Source organism: Macrosteles quadrilineatus, unplaced genomic scaffold (genome assembly GCF_028750875.1).
Source record: "Macrosteles quadrilineatus isolate MER2022 unplaced genomic scaffold, UCM_ALF_1.0 Scaffold_1__1_contigs__length_201487025, whole genome shotgun sequence".
Lineage (NCBI taxonomy): Eukaryota > Metazoa > Arthropoda > Insecta > Hemiptera > Cicadellidae > Macrosteles > Macrosteles quadrilineatus.
The window spans coordinates 41,438,390-41,459,916 of NW_026542594.1; the positions used below are offsets into that span (position 1 = coordinate 41,438,390).

The 21,527-nt window shown below is 33.6% G+C and overlaps 2 protein-coding genes across 2 annotated transcripts in view; both read right to left on the reverse strand.

Moving 5' to 3' along the window:
- Nucleotides 1-14,463, reverse strand: part of LOC128996383 (replication factor C subunit 2) — a 96,406-nt gene extending 81,943 nt beyond the window's left edge. The window contains exon 1 of the mRNA XM_054421685.1: nt 14,237-14,463. Within this exon, the coding sequence (XP_054277660.1) occupies nt 14,237-14,463 (227 nt within the window). The remainder of the gene's footprint in view (nt 1-14,236) is intronic.
- A 1,768-nt stretch (nt 14,464-16,231) lies between these two features.
- On the reverse strand, nt 16,232-17,204 carry LOC128996391 (protein FAM200A-like). The gene is made up of 2 exons (XM_054421698.1): nt 16,857-17,204; nt 16,232-16,237 (listed from the first exon to the last, which is right to left on the reverse strand). The coding sequence occupies exons 1-2, from the start codon at nt 17,202-17,204 to the stop codon at nt 16,232-16,234; spliced, it is 354 nt and encodes a 117-aa protein (XP_054277673.1).
- Nucleotides 17,205-21,527: the final 4,323 nt, after the last annotated feature.

Here is a 21,527-nt window from a genome sequence, read left to right on the forward strand (position 1 = left end):
GTCAATGTAAAGTGAAATAGTGTTCAGTGAGAGAGTGTGAAAGTGTAACAGTTGATTCATGGATTAACAATACATTCCGTGAGTTTTACAATAGTTCATAACAATAAAAAAAACCTCCACTCTTACATTGTATAATTTTATATTTCTTTGTTTTACACAATCAGCAATGTATCTGGATACCAAACATTAGCCCAGATTATAGATCATTTATTAGAGATGCTTGAAACAACATTAAAAGACTCGGAATAAAACTTCTAATAAGTTTTACATTTACTCAGAGCAAAGATAATTACTGAATAACATATGTTTGTTCTGAAACATTTAAAATTAATTCTAATCAGCTTCCCATTTACTAAAATAAAACCATTAAAATAATAACCATAAAGCAATTACTCATTTTAAAGAAAACTCTCTTGACTTTCTCAAATTTGTTAACATGAAAATAAAATAATTTACCTTTTTTTTACTAAACAAAAAATATAAAACAAACTCCTTCATCTACCTAATAACATTTCATCGAGTAAATTAAAATACTTAAAATAGTTAACCATTTTACAGACATACCTCATACCTTATACCATAGTTACCTTATTTTATCTTCAATTTTGTTTACTTTATACTTCTTCATAGTAAAAAAATCTACTTTTACTTCTTTTACTTTTTACTTCTTGATACTATACATTTTGTTCTCCTTTTACTCCTTTTTATGTTCCTTTTAGCTTCAATTGAGATATATGGGCTCGTTTCACAATACTAGGGTCATCCAACTTTTGAATTACACATGAGACTTCAGATATAAACAAAAGTATTTTGTAAGGCCCATCAAATCTTAAAGCACACTTGGACTGAAACTTCTTCGATTTGTCACTTAAATAATAAGTTTTCATGTACACTATAGATCCCTGTCTAAAAGGATGCATTGTCTTTTCATCAGCGTACCTTGCAAGTCTTTTGTTTTGATTTATTCTTAACCTATTATTTACAATGGCCTTTCTTAACTTCTCAGCTAGATCATTAGGATTTACATTATCATTTACAAGTTCATGGATTTTCCAAATATTAGTTAAAGAGTTGTTCGGACTGTAATTAAACACTAACTCAAACGGTGTGGACTTGGTTGATTCATTACAAGCACAGTTAAGGCATAACTGAATGTCTGTTAAGTCCCTATCCCATTGTTGCTGCTTGTTATGAAAGTAAATTTGGAAAATTGATTTAATTGTCCTCAAATATCGCTCAGATTTGTTACTCCTCGGGACATATGGTGTAATAGTTCTATGTACAATCCCTTTAGTGAACAAAAAATTTTTAAATTCCCCACTAGTAAAGTAAGTAGCATTGTCAGTCACAATCTCTTTACAAAGTGAAAAATTTTTGAACACTACACTACTTAACACTCTGATTATTGATTTTGATGTGCAGTCTCTCATTGCATAAATCCAAGTGAATTTACTAAAGTCATCCACTATAATCAAAAGATTATTGTTCATTCGTTGGGTTCTGTTCAAAGGTCCAAAAACATCAACATAAATTTTGTCCATAGTTTTAACAGATTGTCCTGATATCAATGGTCCTTGATAGATTCTACCACTTGGTTTTCCCATATGACATAAATCGCAATTCTTTATCCTTTTTTTTACTTCCTCCTTTAACTCAGGGTGATAAAAGCATGCAGATATTTTCCTCAGTGTCTTAAATACTCCAAGATGACATCCTGATAGTGAGTTATGGTAGTATTTGAACACCATGTCTAACAAACTTGATGGTAGGTAGATTTTCTTACTGTCTCTATCATTTGCTTGGTACATTAGAACTCCTTTACTCAAAGAAAACTTATTACTATTTTCTCCCTTCTCTATACTTTCAACGATTCTTCTTAGTTCTCCTTCTTCCTTCTGAAACTCCTTAAAATCTGCAAATGTCACTGGAAAATCTTTTATGTTCAATACCATCTCCTCTCCTGTTTTAATTGAGTTCTTCCCTTTTTCCTTTTCTTCCATTAGATTTATGTTCTGTAGTACTTCACTCTTGTTTTCGAAGTGACGAGACAAAAAATCCGCAATCGCATTATCTTGGCTTTTAACTAGCTTGATCTTGAATGGTAGACTCAGTATAGTTTCAACCCATCTTCCAAGTTTTCCAAGCTTTCTGAAGTGAGATAATACCCAAGCTAATGCACTGTTATCTGTTACTAATGAAAATGGTTTGATCTCTAGATAGTTTCTGAATTTGTTTATTGCACAAACTACTGCTAGAGCTTCCTTGTGGTAAACAGATAGGCATCTTTCTGACTCTGTAAACTTCTTCGAGTAGTACGCTATGGGTTTAAGTCCTTCATCGCTTTCCTGAAGTAAACAACTCCCTGTGGCTTTGTCACTTGCATCACAATGGAGGATAAATGGTTTGTCATAATCAGGAATTTCCAGGGTGGGAGGGTTTGTAATACTGCCCTTTAATAGTTCAAAACTTTTTTGACACTCATCTGTCCAAACAAACTTTTTACTTTTTCTTCTTAGGTCATTCAACGGAGCAGCAAGTTTGGCATATTCTGGAATGTATTTAGAAAAATATGATGTCATGCCAATGAACCGACTGACTCCCTTGGCATCTGTTGGCGGTTTGCAATTTCTTATCGCAACAGTTCTGTCCGGATCGATGCTTATGCTGTTTTTACTAACAATTTGACCTAGAAATTTAATTTCTTTACAAACAAAACTTCCTTTCTCTGGGTTCACAGTTAAGTTAAACTTGCTAAGTCTATCAGTCACTATCCGCAGATGTTCTAAATGTTCTTCTAGAGTTTTAGAGTAAATGATAAGGTCATCCACAAAATTCATGACAAACTTGAATTTTATATCTTCAAAGATCCGATTCATGTAAGCTGATAACACCCCAGATCCACAGTGTAGACCAAAAGGTATCCTATTCCACTCGTAGCTGGCAAATGGAGTAGTGAACGCAGTCAGGTGTTTGCAGTTTTCCGACAGTTTAATTTGGTGAAAACTATTACACAAATCTAAGACTGTAAAGTATTCACTATCTCTCAAATAATGATACATTTCCTGGACATCGCCTATAGGGTAATTAATCCGCTCTAACTTGTTGTTCAATTCACCATAGTTGATTACTAATCTAAATTTGTCAGAATTTCCACGTTTAACCAAGAAGCTAGGACTACAGTATTGAGACAGACTAGGCCTAATTACTCCCTGTAGCAACAAATCATCAATAATTTCTTTCATTATTTTCATTTTGGGTGGGTTTAGCGGATATGTCTTTAATCTAACTACTTCATAGTCTTTAACCTTTAATTCTAGTTCAAAGTCGATAGCCTCACCGATTTTATTGGTAAAAACCTTAGGATAGTCGTTTATCAATTTCTGCACTGAACTGCATGCATTATGACAGCCAACAGTGATTTTGCTACTTACACTACTATTTACAATATTTACAACACATGCATTGCTATATAGTGAAATTTTAAGTCCTGGCTCAAAATCAAAATAACAAAGGTCATTGTTTATATCCAACACCATTTTTGACTGTTTCATGAAACCAACACCTAATAGAGCATTCAAACTTAAATCACTTGCTACATAAAATGTCACATTCCAGGAAAATCTATTTATTTTTATCTTCACTGAGCATTTTCCTATCACATTGATCTTCCCATTGTTAGCTGATAAACAATTTACAACTCCCTTATCTAATCTTTGAACTACAGAATTTGTTTGCAGTCTTTTAAATAAACTTTCATTCATCAAGTTGATACTACTACCTGAGTCTATTAATACATTTTCTTTGATTTTATTTCCAAACTGCACTTTTACTCTAGGGACAATGCAAATGTTATTAGACTTGTTATTCCATCTATCTACTTGCATAGACACTACCTCGTGATTAAGTTTACTAATAAATTTGCGATACTTCTTATGCTCACTGTTATTTGCTGCCCTAACATAATTCCTATTTGTAAATATCCGAGTTTTGTATCCGGAGGATTTCCATGAGTTTACGTTGATTCCGAAACCCTCCGTCCTACTCCGTTTTTTGGATTGCTTCTATTTTCCGGAAAAGTGTTATTCACATTCCGTCTGAAACAATGTTTAGCTATGTGACCAGTTGTAACATTTCTGAATCGGTCTTAATTGGTTACTATCTCTGTGGGGCAAGTTAACCATAACATTACTTCTCCTATGATCTTCATAACTAACATTTTGTACTTGGACACATAGTGCATCTAAATCTTCAAATGAGTTTGGGGTGCTAGCAAACACAAGGGTCAATCCATATCAAGTGATCCAGAAATAAAATAATTGGTTGCTTGACCATTTTTAAAATAAATAATAATTTTATCCTAGATACCTCTATCAACTCTGGGTTCAAAAGTGATTTTAATTTTTTTTTATCTCTTTTGTTACTTCTACGGCGGCCATTTTTGTTTTGCGGAACACGCAAATTTTTGCTCATGTAAGGGTTTGCGTTAACTTGCACAACTCGGTAACCATCAACACTAGAGTGATGAAACAAAAAGCATTTTAATCTGGAAGAAACAGCCTAAATATTATGTTCAGTACATATTTATTGAAATGTGTATCAAAAACAGTTTAAAACCCATCTCAACATTTCATGAGAAAACGGAAAAATTTCAACTTTTGAAGGCGTATTACCATTGGAACGAATAAAATCTCAGACTTGATTTTTTTTGTGTGTGTAGCAACTCAGTAGAACTGTTTGTATTTCAAATATCAACCATGAGACGTAATTCCTTTACAAGTTATCATTTATCAAAAACTGAAACTTTTTGAAAAATTCAAATTTTGAGTCTCAATATCTTTGTTGGGACAAAGTTTAAAAATCTGAAATTTTTACCAAAAACCCCTCTTATGGTTGTTATACTGCTGTATGAATTTCATCTTTGAGATTTACTTTTAAGCTAAGTTACAGTATCATGAAAATCACAAAAAACCCATAAGCTCGGCCAACGTGGCTAGTACTGTAGGTAGCTTAAAGATTAATTTATAGGTGTAGGTAATTATTTTATTTAATGTAAGCTTATCTTAATGTACATTACAAAAATCCAAAACAGATTTTTAACTTAAACTTCGTACCCAAAGTACAAATTAGGCCTATATGTACCACTATGGTACCTACTAAAAATAAATAAAATCCTGCTAAATTTTAAGTTTTATTCATCATTTAACTTAAATAAAACTTAGTTAGTTCTATTTATATTAAGGTCTTAAAATTTATTTTCCATTTAGATTAAAAGGACCGTAACCTGTATAACACAAATCAATAAAGTGTTTATTGTGGTATTTTGAAAAAAATAACTCATATTCTGTGGGAACTGATACAGTCTCCAGTACCTACAGGAAGTCGAGTCAAAAAACACAGTTTTTCTTAACAAAATAATTCATTTTTATAGAGATGAAGAAATCACTCAACACCACAACAACAAACTCCTGGACCGATTTGAGAACTGTTTAAAGATTACTGGAACAAGAAGCTTCCATTGTTTTATTCCTGTACCGGACAGTAGTAATGTTAGGTGCTTCGTAACCTCACTAGCAACTGAAAGCTGTAAAAATTACACTTCATACCAAAGACTCTATTGCATTTGTGTATGACAGTGGTGGGTGGCAGAGGTGATTGACATCAGTTATCAAAATAAAGATCCAGCAGGACCAACAACCAACCGCCTTTAAAACAAATTAGAAAGACCAAGCTTGGGTGCCTATAAACAAAGTTTTGAGAAAATTAAATCTCTTTTAACTGACAAAAACCACTGGAAGGACAAACCCAAACTGAATGAAGAAACATCCAAACTTCCTAATTAGCATGATCAAAGTAGAACAAAAAACACTAACAAGTAAAAAAAGTTGTAGGCCTATACTTTAAGAACTTGTCTTTCAAACAGCTTTTGTATGTGAAATTTCTAATATTCTTTATTAAAATGAAAGTGGTTCAATAAATTAATAAATGAGTTCAAAATATGTAGGCCTATTGAAAAAAAAGGTGTAAACCTGAATGAAAATAATCTGATAAAAAGTTTTTTTTTTTATTTCACATAAGACAAGAAATTTGCAAGAAAAGGCTATACATTACTTTAAAGTAAGTTAGGTAAGTTTACATTAAATAAAATAATTAACTACACCTATAAATTAATTTTTAAGCTACCTACAGTACTAGCCGCGTTGGCCGAGCTTATGGGGTTTTTGCGATTTTCATGATACTGTAACTTAGCTTAAAAGTAAATCTCAAAGATGAAATTCATACAGCAGTATAACAACCATAAGAGGGGTTTTTGGTAAAAATTTCAGATTTTTAAACTTTGTCCCAACAAAGATATTGAGACTCAAAATTTGAATTTTTCAAAAAATTTCAGTTTTTGAAAAATGATAACTTTTAAAGGAATTAAGTCTCATGGTTGATATTTGAAATACAAACAGTTCTACTAAGTTGCTACACACAAAAAAAAAATCAAGTCTGAGATTTTATTCGTTCCAATGGTAATACGCCTTCAAAAGTTGAAATTTTTCCGTTTTCTCATGAAATGTTGAGATGGGTTTAAAACTGTTTTTGATACACATTTCAATAAATATGTACTGAACATAATATTTAGGCTGTTTCTTCCAGATTAAAATGCTTTTTGTTTCATCACTCTAGTGTTCATGGTTACGGAGTTGTGCAAGTTAACGCAAACCCTTACATGAGCAAAAATTTGCGTGTTCTGCAAAACAAAAATGGCCGCCGTAGGAGTAACAAAATAGATAAAAAAATTTTAAAATCACTTTTGAACCCAGAATTGATAGAGGTATCTAGGATAAAAATATTATTTATTTTAAAAATGGTCAAGCAACCCCTGTTGGATCACTTGATATGGATAGACCCACAAGTTTCATTCTAGTGACTGGGTTCATTCCTATTTTGATAAATTCTACTAACTCTCTCTCTGAGTACCTACAGTTCAACAAGGTTGCATTTTCTTTAACTTCTAGAACATAGCAACTTAAAGGCTCATTTACTCCCTGGGGACGTGTGACCATTTCTCTTTTCAGATTTTCCCTTAAGTTAATTGGCACAAAGTAGTTAAGTAGATTACCATGCAAAACATCTATATTTTGATTTAAACTCTTGATCTCTAAAATTTTTGCATACAATGGACCAGTGGCATACCCTAAGCAAAGAGCTATAATTTGTTCATCTGTTAGCTGGGTTTCATTTTTAAGTTTTAACATGTTTTTAATAAACCTCAACAGTTCATTATCGTTTAGACCATCACAAGTTTTGACATTTTTTATGTGATGATCAACTGGATTAGGTAGTTTAGCGAATAGGATTGCACTAGTACTGTCTTTACTCACACTTTCACATACACTTTTAACCTCATGCTCTACTTTATTAGGTGGGTTAGTTATTTTTACTTTATCGGTAAAAACTTCATCAAAATTTTCCTCTTCTACATTAGACTCACTAATTCTTCTCTCTAAACTAGTTTTTTGACCCTCATCTACATCAATTTTATCCATTGCATCTTTTATCTCTATCAACTTATCTTTCAAGGAATTTAACTCTTGCTTAACTTGATCGTCTGATTTAAACAACAAAAGGTTATTTACTCTGTGACTATAATGTAGGATCTTGCTTTCACACCTCAAAACTAGATTTAACCTAGTACTTTCTTCAGTTAACTCGGTTACTTTTACTTTCAAATCATCAACATTAACTTTTATTGTTTCAAGTTCTTCTTTGATTTTTAATTTATTTACCAAGTTTGTAGCACTAGGTTGAATTTTTAATTTTAAGGCAGATCGTAAACTTTTTCTTAGTTTTTCTACATTATCATTTTGATCAAACTCAATACCTCTTGTGTTTAATTCATACTGCAGCTCTTGTTTTAAAAGAAAGTCTACTTTTATACTCATTTTTACAATTAATTTATTTTACTGTAGAGTTCATTAGCAGAGTGGCGCAATTTATGTAGGGTTACTAAATTATTTCTTGCTAGCAACCTTACACTTGATTTAGATTGATATAAAGTTAATAAAATATTTTCTTGGAGGTAATTAATAAAATAATATTCATAATTTCTTCATGCTTGGAAATTTATTAAGTAAAAATAAATCTTCCTTTACATTTTATAATCTTTACTTGAAAAGGGGTTGTTACAAACATTTTACTTCAAAACAATTAAAATGGTAAAATTCTTCATTAATACTTCAAATATGTCAAATACGTCAACCCTAAAAAGAACCAAAAGTAATTAATACTCTACTTTAAATACACTTCTTTAAAGAGCAAATTATTTCAAGATAAAAAGGTACCTATACTAAAAAAACATCAAACAAATTGGTTACAAAATGATGAATATGGCATGTTTACAAAAATTAGGTTTAGCAAGGCAAATGAATATATCTACTTGAAACTTACTTACCCAAAAGGGGGAATTTTAAAATTACAACAAATTTTATGCTAGTCACATGCATCAAACTACTACTTCACAAGACAGACAGTTAGAGAATGAGCATGCAACTTAGAAAAAGCATGCTGACTGTGCACTGTTCTCTGATTGGCTAAAATTCACAACTTCTGGAACATTCCAGCCAATCAGATCACATCACCTTGCTTCAACCTGTACAGTGATTTTCATAGAATATTCCTGTTATAGACTTTCAAGTTAAATTTGGCTTTATTCTGAATTTAATTTAATTTCATAGTTTTACTCAAATAAATAATTTTCTAAAATGTATAAATTGCTTGAATAAAATATTTTAATTTAAGGAAATGTAGTAAAATTGTTTTTTGAAGTTAACAAAAAAAATAGCTAAAATAAAATATTGAAAAAATAAAATGCTACAAATTTCCTCTCTCCAAGTTTTTTGTTAACTCAACAACTAAAATTTTACAAACCATCAAAATTACATTCGATAAAAAGGAAACCGTTTATAAAACCAAGTAAAGTTCATTCTTCAAAATAAATAGACATTAGTGCAAATCAGTTCATTTCAAACAAACATCACTATTCTGTGGATGAGTAGTTCAAATAGCCCTCCAAACTGTGGGAAGTGCACAGGAAGTAGGAAGTCTCAAACATTGTCCTGCTACAGTGGTGGGTAATTCCAAAAGTCAAGCAAAACAAGTTTCTTCTACTTGTGTTAAAAATAGATCAGGAAATAGATATTTTAGTTCAGAAAACAAAGCCAATCAAATAGGCCTACGTACTTTTTAAATAAAAAACACTGGACGGATGGTTTGTAACTTTGTTGTTTATTTACATCAATAAATGTCTAATAAAAATCACCACAGGTACAAATAATTAATATTTAATTAATACATCTTACTAATATTATTAATGCAAAAGTTTGTGTGTTTGTTTGTTCGTTTGAAGTTCAATCACGCATAAACTACTGTATATGTACTATAAATAGCATACCGCAAATTAAAAGAGCCGTTTTCTTTTTAGTTGTTTTTTAATTGTTTTTTTTTTATTGTTTTTTAATTGTTTTAGATTTAAATTTTTTAATTAAATTTTTCTTTTGTTTTTTGCTATGTCCGAAATGTAAAAAAATGACATTGCTATACCTTGCGTCAACTTTTCGTTTCCTTTTTTTAGAAATACCAAAAGCAATTACTTTTATGGGACAGTAAATCAAAGTGACTGAGATATATTTGAGGTTGTATGAAGCTCGTTGTCGTTACAATCTTTGGGGTTGTTTGTTTATGTAAATAAACAAATTTATTTGTCACAAGCTGTGTACCCGTTCTACGCACGGGGATCTTATAGTATCAGTTGAAACCTTCTTATATAAAGAACAGTAGTTGGTTTGCATATTTTCAGATATGCTGGCCAAACTATTTATTATACATAACTTCATTTTATGTCGTTTGTTGTTGTTCCGGATCGGTATGACAATCAATAAAGGGCTAAATTACCTGTGTCCGCCGGTCGATCCTAATGTATCCTATTACAGGAGATGCATTTCGGCGAAATTAAATCGCCATCATCAGTCCTAATATAAGGTCTTGAGCTTCCCCATTAGGTGCATCTTGGAGTTTTTGAAACACATACACGAACTGTACACTTATACACATAACGAATAAAACATAAATACACGGTAGGCCTACTTTTATTTTTACTATGGACAAGTAGACGCGCGTCGGTCGTGTGCCGAGTCTTGACTGAAAACGCTCATTTAAAAAATGTAAGTTTCCCAGCAATATACAACACTGATTCAAGGTCTATTTCCCGGTTATCAAAACTCAAGAACAATTTTATGCACAAAGAATCTCTATTTTCATTTACTGTTACCCTACAAATTATTGCACTTGCGATTAATTAAATCCATTATGTATGGAAAAACGTTTTTAATCTTAATTGGTTTGGATTTGCTTTCAAAACGTGATCGGAAATGGTTGCGGTATTTGTAAACAACATTAAATGTAAACATATCAGTGACAGCTAGAAGAAATAATCTTGATTTGAACAGCTGTTCGTTATTTCATAGAAGAATATGTGCTAAACATTGGGAGAAAACTTTACAAAAATCGCACAAAATTGGGGTTTTAAACGTCCGTAATTTTATTTACAAAGTGGTGACGCCATATTTTACTGGCTAAAGACAATCTCGCCAATCCAGTGAATGCATTAAAATGATTTGGAACTTGATAGGTACTCTCGTTTTTCAGGAGTAGGCTGCGTAAAATGGCTCTTGGGTCGTAACAGACTGGAAGACAGACAGAAATTTAGATGAGACTTGTTTCGGTTTCTCTAATGTATAACACGTAAAAATAACCTAAAAGTTTATGATTCTGAGCAATGTACAGACAAAACTCTAATTTTATTTATATAGATTGTAGCATAACTATATATTCAATATAACCACCTTAATTCAGCACTATTAATTTTTCTTTGGCTACCGGCAATTTGATGTAATATTTGATTTTATAACTATACAAAGATTTACTGATTTGTCTATAATGACTGTGTTTGTATTTTAATCCTTATGGGCCTAACAACAAACAATTAAGTTATTATTTTTTATTCAAATTAATACATATGCTAATATAAATATTGATATTTTGCGGTTAGTAGACTAAAAGTGTTACCAACAAACATATAATTAGTGATGGTCGGATCCGGAAATCGGACTACCGGATCCGCCGGATCCGAGCTAGAACCGGCACCGGATTGGATCAAAAAAATTCTGGATCTTGGGCTGGATCCGGTTTTGATGGATCCGGTTTTTTCAAATTTTTTCCCGAATTTTTCCTAACACAAAGCTGTCTGTATCACTGTGCAACCCTGATTTGTTTACTAAACACAAAGCTGTCTGTATCACTGTACAACACCGATTTTTGTACTAACACAAAGCTGTCTGTATCACTGTACAACACCGATTTTTTACTAACACAAAAAGCTGTCTGTATCACTCTACAACCCCGATTTCTTTACCAACACAAAGCTGTCTGTATAACTGTACAACAACTATTTTTTTACTAACACAAAGCTGTCTGTATCACTCTACAACACCGATTTTTTACCAACACAAAACTGTCTGTATCACTGTACAACCCCGATTTTTTCCTGATTTTTTTACTAACACAAAGCTGTCTGTATCCATGTACAAGACCGTTTTTCCCCGAGTGTTTGTCTCTTGATGCAAACAACTTATATGGCAAGGCCATGTTTCGATGTTTGTATCTAGATGCAAATAACTTGTATGGCAAGGCCATGTCTCAGTGTTTGCCTCTTGATGCAAATAACTTATATGGCAAGGCCATGTCTCAGCGTTTGTCTCTTAATGCAAATAACTTATATGGCAAAGCCATGTCTCAGTGTTTGTCTTTTGATGCAAATAACTTATATGGCAAGGCCATGACTCAGTGTTTGTCTTTTGATGCAAATAACTTATATGGCAAGGCCATGACTCAGTATTTGTCTCTTGATGCAAATAACGTATATGGCAAGGTTATGACTCAGTGTTTGTCTTTTGATGCAAATAACTTATATGGCAAGGCCATGACTCAGTATTTGTCTCTTGATGCAAATAACTTATATGGCAAGGTTATGACTCAGTGTTTGTCTTTTGATGCAAATAACTTATATGGCAAGGCCATGTTTCAGTGTTTGTCTCTTGATACAAATAAATAACATATATGGCAATGGCATGTATCTTTCCGAACTGAATCCGACCCGATTTTTCGGATATCTTCACACCTCTAGTTTTTAGTTTTGTACCTGGATGATAAGCTAACGGCCTATAATTTCGACTCAAAAATATCCCGTTAGTATTTTAATCTCACCCGATGCTTCGTGATAAAAAATAATAAAAGTATGATTTAAATTGGCATTCTGTTAATTACGTTTTTATATTTTTATATATATATTATATTTTAACCCGCCCTTATGACAGTGTGTATCTGGATCCGGATCCGAAGATCCGGTACCGACATTTTCTTGGATCCGCCCATCACTACATATAATACCTTCCAGGGTATTTAATTCGGAATCTCGATGCTGGGCAAAACACAGAAGTCGACCCGGCAAGTAGAGGCCGGGTGCGCGTTCAAGTTGCCGCAAACCGCATTACGAAGCTTGTGTTAATACAAGTTGTGTCAATACTTGTTGTATTATCAAAACTACAATAGTTATTTAGTGAAAAGAACCTCATTTAAATAGAAGAAATACTTTTAAAAGTATGTTAAACTACACAATCATATTTAGTGGAAACATCTAGACTTTTATTTCGGGTATTTCTTCTATTTAAATGAGGTTCTTTTCACTAAAATTGATTGTTTAATTTAACATACTTTTAAAGGTAATTACAATTAATTGTTTAGAGCAAATAAAATTAACGACTTTTGTTGGAAAAGCCTAAAAGAATGTCTCTTTGTTTATTAGCGAATTTCCCTATAGGGAAGTAGCTATTACCGTAGGTGGCACGGTAAGACCTAGGCCCGAGACCGATTTACTTTTTCATTTTGATGTCCCCAGAGGCCAAAAACACTATTCGTTCAAATTTTTATATATATATATACGTCCGTGAACGCGATAACTTGAAATGAAATTTGGTTTGAAGGTGTAAGGCGGGATAAACTTGAATGAGTTCGCGAACCAGCATGATCGGACCATGGGAACAGTGTTTTACGGGGGCTTTTATGGGGTAAAAAATGGTTTTTCTCATTTTTGACCCTCAAAACACAAAATTTCTCAATTTCTCTCTAGACCTTGTTAAAGAGCTTAAAAAACAAATGATTTAGTATATCAAAGTGTTTTTGTATGGTTATTGGTAACAGAGAAACTTCCAAAAATTGTAAATTTAAAATTCCCATGTTATTCTTATGGAGAATATTGTAAAATGATGTAGTTTGCTTGTTTATTGATATATTTGGATTAAACTTGGCCAATTTATTTATTTTATACTAAGCTATTAATATTTTACTAAAAAACTCGCTTAATTAGTTTCCTTGTAGCAGCAAACCTAGGTACTCGTTTAACCTAACCTTATTTAAATAGATTTGATCAAAAATCAGTCCAGACAAATGGAAATTCGCTTAGTCGGCAGGTATGCTGTGGCGGGGGTATTTATCCTCTTAGTAACCAAATTAAATTAAATCCATTAGAAAACATCTGACAGCCGATAGATCTGTCAGCTCACTACAGTTATTTTTTTATAAGTTTCAGAAAATATATTATTCTGGCTACATTTCTCTCTGGTACATTTCTCTGGCATAGCAATTATATTTTAATTCTGTGGTCGCTGTGCTGCTCCAAAGCTTTAAAATAACATATCATATCCGAGAAATAATCAAATTTTTGAGACAACAGGACTGACAATAACGTTTCGACGTAGAAACCTAGGTCTCCACTAAAAAATAAGTTGGATCATAATGTAGTATGCCTTTTAGTTAAGTCAAATTTATGATTTTTGATTGAGTAATACAGTATCTTAAACTTAACTGTTTCAAAAGATTAATAGCTCAAATTAAAGTCAAAGATTATAGCTCAAATTAATATAATTCACAAATTATTTTAAATCTAAATACTGAAACTATTGTTTTTTAATCATAGAAAATTCTTATAAAAATTAGCTTTATTTTGGTTGTTCATCTTGTGTTTGTTTGAAACTCGTCCAATTTGAATAACTAATAGCTTAAATTAAAGCCAGTATTTCACTGAAGGTTCTTGGACCAAAATATATAAAAAGAAGGGTAATGTCTTTCCTATACAAACCTGTCAGCCTCATCCAACACCACTATTTTATGCCGCCCTGGGGGAAGAGTAACTTTCTGCTGAGCAAACATCTTGATCTTGTTTCGAACAGTGTCGATACCTCGGTCATTTGAGGCATTTAGTTCAAGTACAGCTTCCTTCATAGCAGGACCAAGTAGTGCCCGAGCCAGGCAGAGGATTGTGGTTGTCTTGCCCACTCCAGGGGGTCCCTGTATAAAAACATACATTAAGTTATTTAGTTAAATAGGAGTCTCTTCATAGAGGGGCCAAAAAGTGTGTGAATTAAAGAGAAGATTTTGGTTTGTCATTCCCACACACAAGGAGACCCTTAACCTACAGTTGCATCATATAGCAACACAATTCATAGCAGTATAATTCAGTTTACACAAACATACTTTTAATAATAACATATTGCATATGATCAAGAAATAGCAAAGTGTGGCAGGGTTAGCTAGTTTTTGTTTAAAAATTAGTTTCATGTTTTTGCTAACTAATTTTAACCAAGTTTAATAGTTAAGTTGTATCATAATGCTCTTTAGTTGTTCTTTGCCTTTGTATAAGGAGTGAAATTTATTTGCACATATTGTTAAATTTAATACTTGTGGGTAATGTATTACAAATTGGTTGTTGTTGATAGGAAATCAGATTATTAATATCAAATAATCTCTGGTGGACATAATCCAACTTGTACAGTTTCATGTGAAACAATCAAGCTCTTTGGTTTGTGTTAAACTTAAGGTGAAAATGGCTTGGCTAGCTTTACAACTTGTGGTGATATCATAACTGTTAGGTACCATTTCACTTTTTGATTAGCCAATCTATATATTTAATACACAGTTGTAACACTGTTTTCTCAGTAATTACTGGACCGATCCACAAGATCTATGTGTCAAATTAAAGGGATAGTTAATACACAGTTGTAACACTGTTTTCTCAGTAATTACTGGACCGATCCACAAGATCTATGTGTCAAATTAAAGGGGATAATGCATAGATTTGCCGAACTTCATTAGAATTCACGTTTTTTCTAAGGGTTAAGACCTACAGCCCTTCAAAGGTTGAGTCAATACAATTCTTATTGAAGAATATGATTTACAGCTTATTTAATAATTGTAAATCATATGTCAGCTGTTTAATGTTTATTAGATTTGTTATTATTTTTATAACCTTACTTTCAGTAGGTAATTATTAATCTAGGAGTTCCTGTACACACAATTTTAAACAAGGAAAAGTAAATTTGTTAAAGTTGTATACCACAATGTATTATTTGTAAATGTATATGAACATTATTTGTATTTTTTAGTGTCAATTTTGTATTTTTTTGTATTAAGCAATTTATTTACTCTTCAGGTTTCTGGATTAATTAAGGGTTTTACCGCTACCGCTATCGCTCGATTCTGGACCTGGACCTGGACTTCCTGGTGTATCGTCCTACCTACTATCGCTGTATCGACTGTCGTCTCAACCTACCGAGGAACTACATTGTTGAAGGACCTCGTGTGTGCCTTAGCCTATTGACTATCGTGGTTCGACCCATTCGTACCAAAAGTAAGAATTTTCCAATTTGTACGATATTTATCTTACTCTGAGACCAACATAACTGCTGCAAACCGACATCATTGAGGATTTCGGACACTTAGTTCTTGGTTGAACGATTATTTTCGCAGTGACTTTGCACTAGTACTAGCACTAGTATTTTGATAGCATCATTAACACAGACAGTGAGTGTGAGATCTACCTACACCTGGACAGGACTCCACCTGATTTTGCCAGAATATCTAGCTGTAATTTTGTTTAGCTCAAGTATTGTTGTATTTGTTGGGTATTATATTGTTGTATATGTCATAGTGTATGTAAATGTTCTTATGTGATTTTGATTCTTAGCTGGTGGCCACCGAATTTATTGAATTATATTATTATACTTGTTCTTGATTTATCAGTTGAATATTACAATCAAAATAATTAATTGTTAGTTTGTGTTAATAATGTTTACATTTATATCTGAAAGTGAATCAATCCTTAAACTTAAATAATTCTTGGGACAGCTAACAAATATTATCTTGTGGAATAACTACTGTTGTTGGACAGTCCCTTTGTTATCTTGCAATATCAACTGAAATACTTATCTCTGATAATACATTCCTGGTTTATTCATTCAGTGTTATTTATTTAGTTACCTATGATCTAGATAGTTGGTTCATTTACATTCTTAGAAAATATAATTCTACTTTATCAATTTTCACAAATCAATACAAAGTTTATTAGATTTAAAAAATTTGACTATACTGCAATAGTTATTAGTTTGTGCTAGATGAATGCAAATTTTTTGTCTTCTATTTTGAATGGTCGAGGTTCAATTTAAATTATCAAATATCCCCTGAATATCAGCTACGGGTTCAACAACTCAAGAGTGGAGTTCGACCCTCGCTTCGACTCCAGGACTTCTCCTTTAGCGAGGTGGCACCCTCAAACTTTGACCAAGAGGAATAGTAGGCCTAGATTGAGTATTAAAAATTGCAGGACCACTCCCATCACTGAGTTAGCGGGTAAAAATCGTCGCAATACAGTGGTAGGCTAGCAAACTTTCATTAAATTTAGGGTCTGTTTTCATTCGACTTACCAAGCCTTTGTTTTTTCCTGTCATCGCACGAGCACCATCTGTCGATATAATTTTTTTCAAATCCAAGTCAGCTTTCTCAAAATAGTCCATTAAAACATTGTACAAGTCCTCTCCGCGTGTTTGCCCTGATATTGGCAATATAGTTAACAATTCTTCCACAAACTGTTCTTTTTTAATGTCCAAAAACCTCACATAAACAATCAATTGAGCTGTATCGGTAATGTCACATGATTCGTCTAATGCTAAAGCGTATCTGTCTGTAGCTGCTAGAATCTGTTTCAAGCTTTTAGAACTTTCTTCTGCTAAAACTTCAGTGTTTTGTGTGCTGGTAGATGCAGAAGGCGGCATGCGTCGAATAGTGTCAATAACGTCTTGTTTATTCTCAAATAACACGTTTCCTGCCTCAATCATGCATTCTTTGACTATATCTGCATCAGTAAACGGTTTCATATGTTAAGCGAGAGTCCACGAAATACGCAAAGAAGCCTCTGCACATCTTTCTTGGGCAGTCATTGTTCGATTTAATATCTGGGTACTAGCTAAGTAGTTTGAACGTAAACTCTCAATCTTAGACTTGCGAAGATCACTTCCTGGTATTTTGTATCAAACGGCTTGTGTTTAGTCTCAAAGTGTCGTTTAACGTTTGAACTCTTGACAACAGATACCGTTTGTTGACATATCAAACACACAGGCACAGCTCCACTTTTGTTTGGAAGTATAAACAAATACTGGTCCGTCCACTCTGGTAAAAACTGCCTATTTTCACTGTCTACTTTCCGCTTTTTGCTATCCATTGTAAGTAATTCGCACTACACTTTTTGTATAACTAACACACGACAGGATGAATAATCAATGAGAGAACTAAACACCACATTAGTAAAAAAACAGACGACGCGACATCGACAGTGCTGACTACAGCCAGTGCGGGCGGCCTGGCGATGACGACGTGACGTGGCCACTGGGTGGGCGAGTTCAATTAGCGATGGAGGGGAGGAAGCGTAAAGAAAAAGCCGGTGCATAGCATCGCTTATAACGGTTTTTATCCAGCGTGGAGCACGGCGAATTAACTATGAATTAACTATGTTTCGATAAAAATAGTTTTCTCGTATAAAATATGTTAATCTTTAATGGTTGGTACCGATATATCTTTAGGTTCAAATAAAGTTTAAATTCACTAAAAGATAAAAATACATAAAAAACACAGTTTGTGAATTTGAACTAACGGTCCGTAAAAAATCATGCGGCGGTCCGCCATTTGGGGACCACTGATATATACTATCGAATTTCAGAAACGTGGCTTACCCCATGCTCATATTTTATTGACACTTGACAATAATGATAAGATTCACAATATTGCAGATATTGATAAATTTGTTTCTGATGAAATTCCTGACCCAAATGAGCATGCAACTCTTCACAGATTGGTGCAAAATCACATGGTACATGGGCCATGTGGCTCACTAAACCTAAACTCCCCATGCATGGTTAAGGGAAAGTGTTCAAAACAGTTCCCAAAAGCTTTCAACAATAGCACTAGAGACAATCTAAATGGATATCCTGAATATAAACGCCGCGATAATGACATCGTTGTCGACGTTCGTGGACATACTATAGACAATAGATATATAGTTCCATACAATCCATACCTTCTAATTAAGTTCAACTGTCATATGAACGTAGAGGTCTGCACAACTGTTAAAAGCATTAAATATATATACAAGTATGTGTACAAGGGATATGATTGTGCAACACTAAAATTCTCAAAAGAAAACAGCAGTGTTCTGGTTTATGATGAGATTGATTCTTATTTAAACGGCCGTTACGTTGGTTCAACTGAAGCTGTTTGGCGTATATTTGAATACAAAATGCATTTTCAAACTCACTCAGTGATTCGTCTAAACACTTACCTGACCAACAGACAGTAATTTTCAAAGAGGGAGAAGAAGATGGTGTTATTGCTGATCCCAAGAAAACTAAACTACAAGCCTTCTTTGATTTAAACAAAACTGATACACATGCACGACATCTCCTGTACACTGAAATTCCTCAAAACTATACTTGGGACACGATAAATAGAACTTGGAAACGGAGGAAACAGGGAGCACAAAAAACAATAACGAGGTTATACACTGTCAACCCAAAACAACCAGAACTATACCATCTTCGCCTCATTCTACTGCATGCCCGTGGTCCATCATGTTTTGAGGACTGCAGGATGTGGAAAAACATTTGTGCAAAAAGCTTTACTGTGCAAACTACGATCGATGCAACAACAGTGTATTCCATGTGCATTCAGTGGCATTGCAGCCAGCCTCCTAGATGGAGGTCATAAATATTCTCACAATATTTTCAAATTGCCTATACCCATCTTGGAGAACTCAACATCTGGTATCAAACCAAACACTCCTGAGGCTAAAATAATTATAGAGTCTTCATTAATAATTACTAGTGTACATGTTGCTCGAATTCGAGCAATTACAAAGTATTACAGGAGTTATTTCAGATTGAATAACAGTCATATTTACAATGAGTTTAAAAGAGTGGGTCGCCGGAAGACTGCCCCCCGGAAAACTACCCCCTCAACCAGGTTCCTATGTCATATTGACGTCACAGACCGGGGGGGCAGTTTTCCAGTCACGGACACTCAAATTTAGTTGACAAACACTTCTAATCTAACCTAACCTAACCAACCAAACTTGTTGTAACATTTCAAAATTCTGTTTTATATTCACCACATGACTTTTCTATTATCCAATAGAATTACTCGAATTAAAATTACAATTACATAGCATGATTTGTCTAGGGGGGGTAGTATTCCAGTCGCGGACACGACTTCCATATTGGTTAGTTGGCAGATTTTGTGACGTCTCGTTTCACCTGGGGGGGGGGGGTAGTTTTCCGGGGGATAGTCAAAAGAGTCAACTCAAATATTACCGTTGTGTAACTCAGACCCTGTTTATCTTCGTTATTATTGATAAACCTAAAGCATTCCGGACGGTTCTCTCCTTCTCAAAATGCCTCGCTGTACAGGCCACACAGGTCATTAATAGAGGGCCAATTGAGAACGAAAAGTCGTTTTGGGGTAGTGTTAGGGCGCATTTGTAACCAAATAGTTGAAGTTGTCCAGGTTCAGGTTCAGACTGTGATGAGTTAAGCCTATTACGCGCCACTGTTCTGTAGCTGCGGTCGTTTCGTTATCACGATTGCACCTCATGTCTATGTTTCGTTGTCGTTGCGTCGGAGACATTTAAAAGAAATAAACCTAACCTAACAAATAATAAACAAATTATAGCTACACAAAACCATGCACAAACTTAAGTTACAATCATGTTAACACAATCCATCATAGCGACACAAAACAACGATAAATACACAAATTTAAGATACAACCATACTAACACGATCAACACGATCCGTCTTGGGGGTTATGTTTACACAAACTCAAATAGTAAATAAATGTACTCAATGTGTTTCGTTGAATTGAAAAGTAAATAACAGCAATAAAATTATACAGCTGATCAAAATGTAAACAATTATGTTCTTCATAAGGATAACATGGGAACTTTCAAAGCCACTGGGGCAGAGCCCAAGGGACTTTTTCAAAAATATAAGGTCAGTTTGCAAATCTACGCGACACGCTCTTTCCAATGAGACGTCAATGGATAAAATCGGTTAGGAAATGGCGGAGGAGTTCAACCGACAAACTTTCGTGTAGCGTATTAATTATATAGATAGATGAAATATCTATGTGTCCAGTATATGTTTTAAACATTATCGATAGATTACTTCGAGATCTTATGCGAAATAAAAATAAGAAACTATTGTTTGGTGGTAAAGTTGTCTTATTGTGTGGAGACTTTTGCCAAACACTACCAGTAGTACCACACGCTGGTCCAGCCACGATAATTGAACAATGCGTTAAATCTTACGAGCACTGGGGGTGCGTTAAACAACTGAGTTTGTCTAAAAACATGAGAGTATTGGATAGTGAAATAGAGTTTTCAAAGTTTCTTAGAACAGTCGGTAATGGTGAACTAAACATAGAAGTTGATTTGGGAGAGGATATAATGAAAATACCCACCCAGTTAATTAGTTCCGGCCCAGTAATTGAAGATATTTACGAAGATCTTAATAAACTAATCGCAACTTCAGACATTACTGAGAGAGCTATACTAGCACCAAGAAATGAAGACTGTTTATTAATTAATGATTGCATTTTAAAAAAGTTACCTGGTGAAGAAATAGACTACTGTAGTGTTGACAAGGTGATAGCAGATGATGACATGGCTCACACTACAATCCCAACTGAATTTCTCAATAGTTTGACTGTAAGTGGCTTACCACCTCACAAACTGACTTTGAAAAAAAATTCTATAGTAATGCCAATCAGAAATTTGAACACATCTAAAGCAATAATTAACGGAACAAGAATACGAGTGAAAAACCTGTACCGCAACACAATAGATTGTGAAATTCTGACGGGGACTTCGATTGGACAAAGGATTCTTATCCCACGAATTCATCTAACAATTTCTGGAACTTTATTGCCATTCAAACTTGAAAGAACTCAGATTCCCGTAATCCTTGCATTCGCAATGACAATAAATAAGGCCCAAGGGCAATCAATCGCTAAAATCGGTGTATACCTACCAAAACCCGTTTTTTCCAGCT

Coding starts and splice junctions, on each gene's coding strand:
- LOC128996391 (XM_054421698.1), bottom strand. CDS start 17,204: ATGCCGCCTTCTGCATCTACCAGCACACAAAACACTGAAGTTTTAGCA.